Source organism: Heterodontus francisci, chromosome 23, assembly GCF_036365525.1.
Source record: "Heterodontus francisci isolate sHetFra1 chromosome 23, sHetFra1.hap1, whole genome shotgun sequence".
Classification (NCBI taxonomy): Eukaryota; Metazoa; Chordata; class Chondrichthyes; order Heterodontiformes; family Heterodontidae; genus Heterodontus; species Heterodontus francisci.
This window is the reverse complement of record NC_090393.1, coordinates 18,830,291-18,833,815: the sequence shown is the minus strand read 5'-3', so window position 1 is coordinate 18,833,815 and position 3,525 is coordinate 18,830,291. Positions and strand designations below refer to the sequence as shown.

Genomic DNA, 3,525 nt, shown 5'->3' with positions numbered 1-3,525 from the left:
ATTATAAAACAAACGGACCAAGTACGCACTGTGACTTTTCACACTTAATTTATCTGACCCAAGCCTTTCTCACCTCTTCATAATCACCATGCAAACTCCAGGAATGCAGTCACTAATTTTAGTTACTGTCTATGTTCCAATACATCACACGTTGTCACATTGGTGGGTGCATTACTTTGCTATTTGATATGAAGGGGGAATTCTACATCTGAATATTTACCCTATAAACAAGTGTTGTCTCCAGGGTTTCTGTTTGTTCCTAGCTTTTTGGAGTCTGTGTTCATTGGCTGCTGGAAAGGGGCCTCCATGTTTTGAATGCTGCCTGGGCTGTCTCTCTGGATTTGTAGGGTGAGGCCTGGGTGTCTCACAATTTGGTTGCTGTCTGGGGGTCTCAGTGGTAGTTGGATGCTGTCTGGGGGTTTCAGTGTTTATTGGGAGCAATCCAGGGGTCTCAGCTCCGAAGAAGGGTCACTGACCCGAAACGTTAACTCTGCTTCTCTTTCCACAGATGCTGCCAGACCTGTTGAGTGATTCCAGCATTTCTTGTTTTTGTCTCAGCTCATTGGGTGCCATCTTGGGTTCTCTTGAGTTATTTGGAGGCTGTATCAGGCTTTCTGTATCAGTTGGGTGCTGTCTGGGAGGGGGTCTCTGTATCAGTTGGGTGCTGTCTGGGAGGGGGTCTCTGTACCAGTTGGGTGCTGTCTGGGAGGGGGTCTCTGTATCAGTTGGGTGCTGTCTGGGAGGGGGTCTCTGTATCAGTTGGGTGCTGTCTGGGAGGGGGTCTCTGTATCAGTTGGGTGCTGTCTGGGAGGGGGTCTCTATCAGTTGGGTGCTGTCTGGGAGGGGGTCTCTGTATCAGTTGGGTGCTGTCTGGGAGGGGGTCTCTGTATCAGTTGGGTGCTGTCTGGGAGGGGGTCTCTGTATCAGTTGCGTGCTGTCTGGGGGAGGGGGTCTCTGTATCAGTTGGTGCAGTCTGGAAAGGGGTCTCTGTATCAGTTGGGTGCTGTCTGGGAGGAGGTCTCTGTATCAGTTGCGTGCAGTCTGGGAGGGGGTCTCTGTATCAGTTGGGTGCTGTCTGGGAGGGGGTCTCTGTATCAGTTGCGTGCTGTCTGGGGGAGGGGGTCTCTGTATCAGTTGGTGCAGTGTGGAAAGGGGTCTCTGTATCAGTTGGGTGCTGTCTGGGGAAGGGGGTCTCTGTATCAGTTGGGTGCTGTCTGGGAGGGGGTCTCTGTATCAGTTGGTGTAGTCTGGGAGGGGGTCTCTGTGTCAGTTGGTGTAGTCTGGGAGGGGGTCTCTGTGTCAGTTGGGTGCAGTCTGGGAGGGGGTCTCTGTATCAGTTGGTGCTTGTGGGGTCGGTAAACTTTCTAATACTAGCATTTACCAGGTAATACTCGCGAACTCGCTAATTTTCAGCACAATAACCAGAGTCCGCGTGATAGAATAAATTCGTGAAGACAAAATACTTCCCGTTACCAATTTTCTTAATGAAATTCGGATTATTCCGCTGTCGCTCTGACATTCTGGATTCTCTGAAACGGTGATTGAAAATCTGGCAAAAGTTCAACTCAATTCGGGTTTAGCGCCACATAAATACCTTTAACTTGCTGATTTCTGAAAGAGCGAGTTTAATTCGGAATTATTTTACAAATTCCATCATCAAACATTACTTAAGGAGAAACTAAGTGGCCCAGGATGGGCGGGGGCCTGTTTGTAAACTACCCGTGTGACTGTCTCTTTAAGGGTTGTTGATGAGTGGGTGTGTAATCGGATGTGTCCCTTTAAGAGCTGCTGATTGGCGTTGGGATGGGGCCTTCTATCCACGGGGGCGGGCCCCTGGGGTATATCAGCTCTAACAGCAAACTTAAACCCACAGTAACAACTTTTACACTTCACAAAGCCGCTCTCAATGGATCCCTTTAAGAGTCAGTTAGAGGAGGAAAATGACTTAGAGCTGATGAACAGTTCCGATTACAATGATGAGTTTCTGTGCGATTACACCGACTGGGAGCACTCGTCCTCAGTGGTCCCTGTCCTCTACATGCTGGTCTTCGTCTTCGGACTGTCCGGGAATGGAGTGGTTATCTGCACAGTGTGTAGGTCCCGCACCAAGAGGAGATCTGCAGATACTTACATCGGGAACCTGGCGCTGGCTGACCTGGCTTTTGTGCTCACCTTACCTCTGTGGGCTGTGTACGCGGCCCTGGGCTATCACTGGCCCTTCGGCTGGTTTCTCTGTAAGCTCAGCAGCTACCTGGTGATGATAAACATGTACGCCAGCGTCTTCTGCCTGACCTGCCTGAGCTTTGACCGCTACCTGGCCATTGTCCACTCTCTGTCCAGCAACAAACTGCGCTCCAGGAGGACCACCCTCCTCTCCTTGGCCCTCATCTGGTCCCTGGCCGGGGTCCTGGCTCTTCCAGCGTTAATTCTGCGTGGGACGCGGGAAGGGGACAATCTGACCAGCTGTGCCATGGACTACACCTGGCTGGCGAGTGAGAGCACCGAGCATTTCTGGGTCGGGGGCCTGAGTCTGTTTGCCAGCACCATGGGCTTCCTCCTGCCCTTCCTCCTGATGTCCACTTTCTACTGTGCCATCGCCAACACGGTCACCAGGCACTTCCACAATGTCAAGAAGGAAGAGCAGAAGAAAAAACGCCTCCTGAAGATCATCAGCGCCCTGGTGCTGGTCTTTGCCATTTGCTGGCTCCCGTTCCACATCATCAAGACCATTGATGCCCTGATCTGGCTGCAGCTCATCCACATCCCTTGTTCCTTCGATGAATTCTTACACTTGGCTCATCCTTACGCCACCTGTGTCGCCTACATCAACAGCTGCCTCAACCCCTTCCTCTACGCCTTCTTTGACCAGCGTTTCCGAGCGCAGTGCCTGTGTGCGCTGCGCTGCTCCCGTTTAAAGAAAGCGCTGCAAGGCCCCATCACCTCCATCTCGTCCAGCATGAGCAACCCCAGCAAGTCCGAGGCCCCCTCCTCAGCCACCAAGGTCTAGCGGCCCTGGGGAGACGGAGACAGAGACAGAGAAACTCCACGACCCCCCAGCTTCTCTCCTCTTCACCCGGGCTCAGTGTCACCAATTCCCGCAGCCCACTCCGGACACAAACTGGACCCGAATCAGCTCTCCCGCTGCTCCCAGTAACCGGGAGCTGCAACCCGCCTGTTCACCGGACCCTTCGGGATTGGGGCTGGGGGCTGGTGCCGGGGGCCGGGGCTGCACTGGGGCTGGTGCCGGGGACCGGGGCCGCACTGGGGCTGGGGGCTGGTGCCGGGGGCCGGGGCTGCACTGGGGCTGGGGGCTGGTGCCGGGGGCAGGGGCCGCACTGGGGCTGGTGCCGGGGACCGGGGCCGCACAGGGCAGTGAGTGAATCTCCCGTTTTCGGGGCTCCTGCAGATCTTTCTGTCTTTACGCTCAATGCTGCAGTTAGTACTTGTGTGTCATGGGGAGGAGGCTTTGATCCAGAGGCAGGAGCCGCTTTCTTATGTGTCCAGCCCGTCTGCTCTCCGAGCCCT

At 54.2% G+C, this 3,525-nt stretch overlaps 1 protein-coding gene across 1 annotated transcript; it reads left to right on the top strand.

The window, feature by feature from the left end:
- Positions 1 to 1,880: 1,880 nt before the first annotated feature.
- On the top strand, positions 1,881 to 3,240 carry aplnra (apelin receptor a). The gene has a single exon (XM_068054808.1). The coding sequence runs from the start codon at positions 1,907 to 1,909 to the stop codon at positions 3,005 to 3,007; it is 1,101 nt and encodes a 366-aa protein (XP_067910909.1). The 5' UTR covers positions 1,881 to 1,906; the 3' UTR covers positions 3,008 to 3,240.
- Positions 3,241 to 3,525: the final 285 nt, after the last annotated feature.

What these genes read in the sequence shown, in the direction of transcription:
- aplnra (XM_068054808.1), top strand. Translation starts at nt 1,907, where the DNA reads ATGGATCCCTTTAAGAGTCAGTTAGAGGAGGAAAATGACTTAGAGCTG.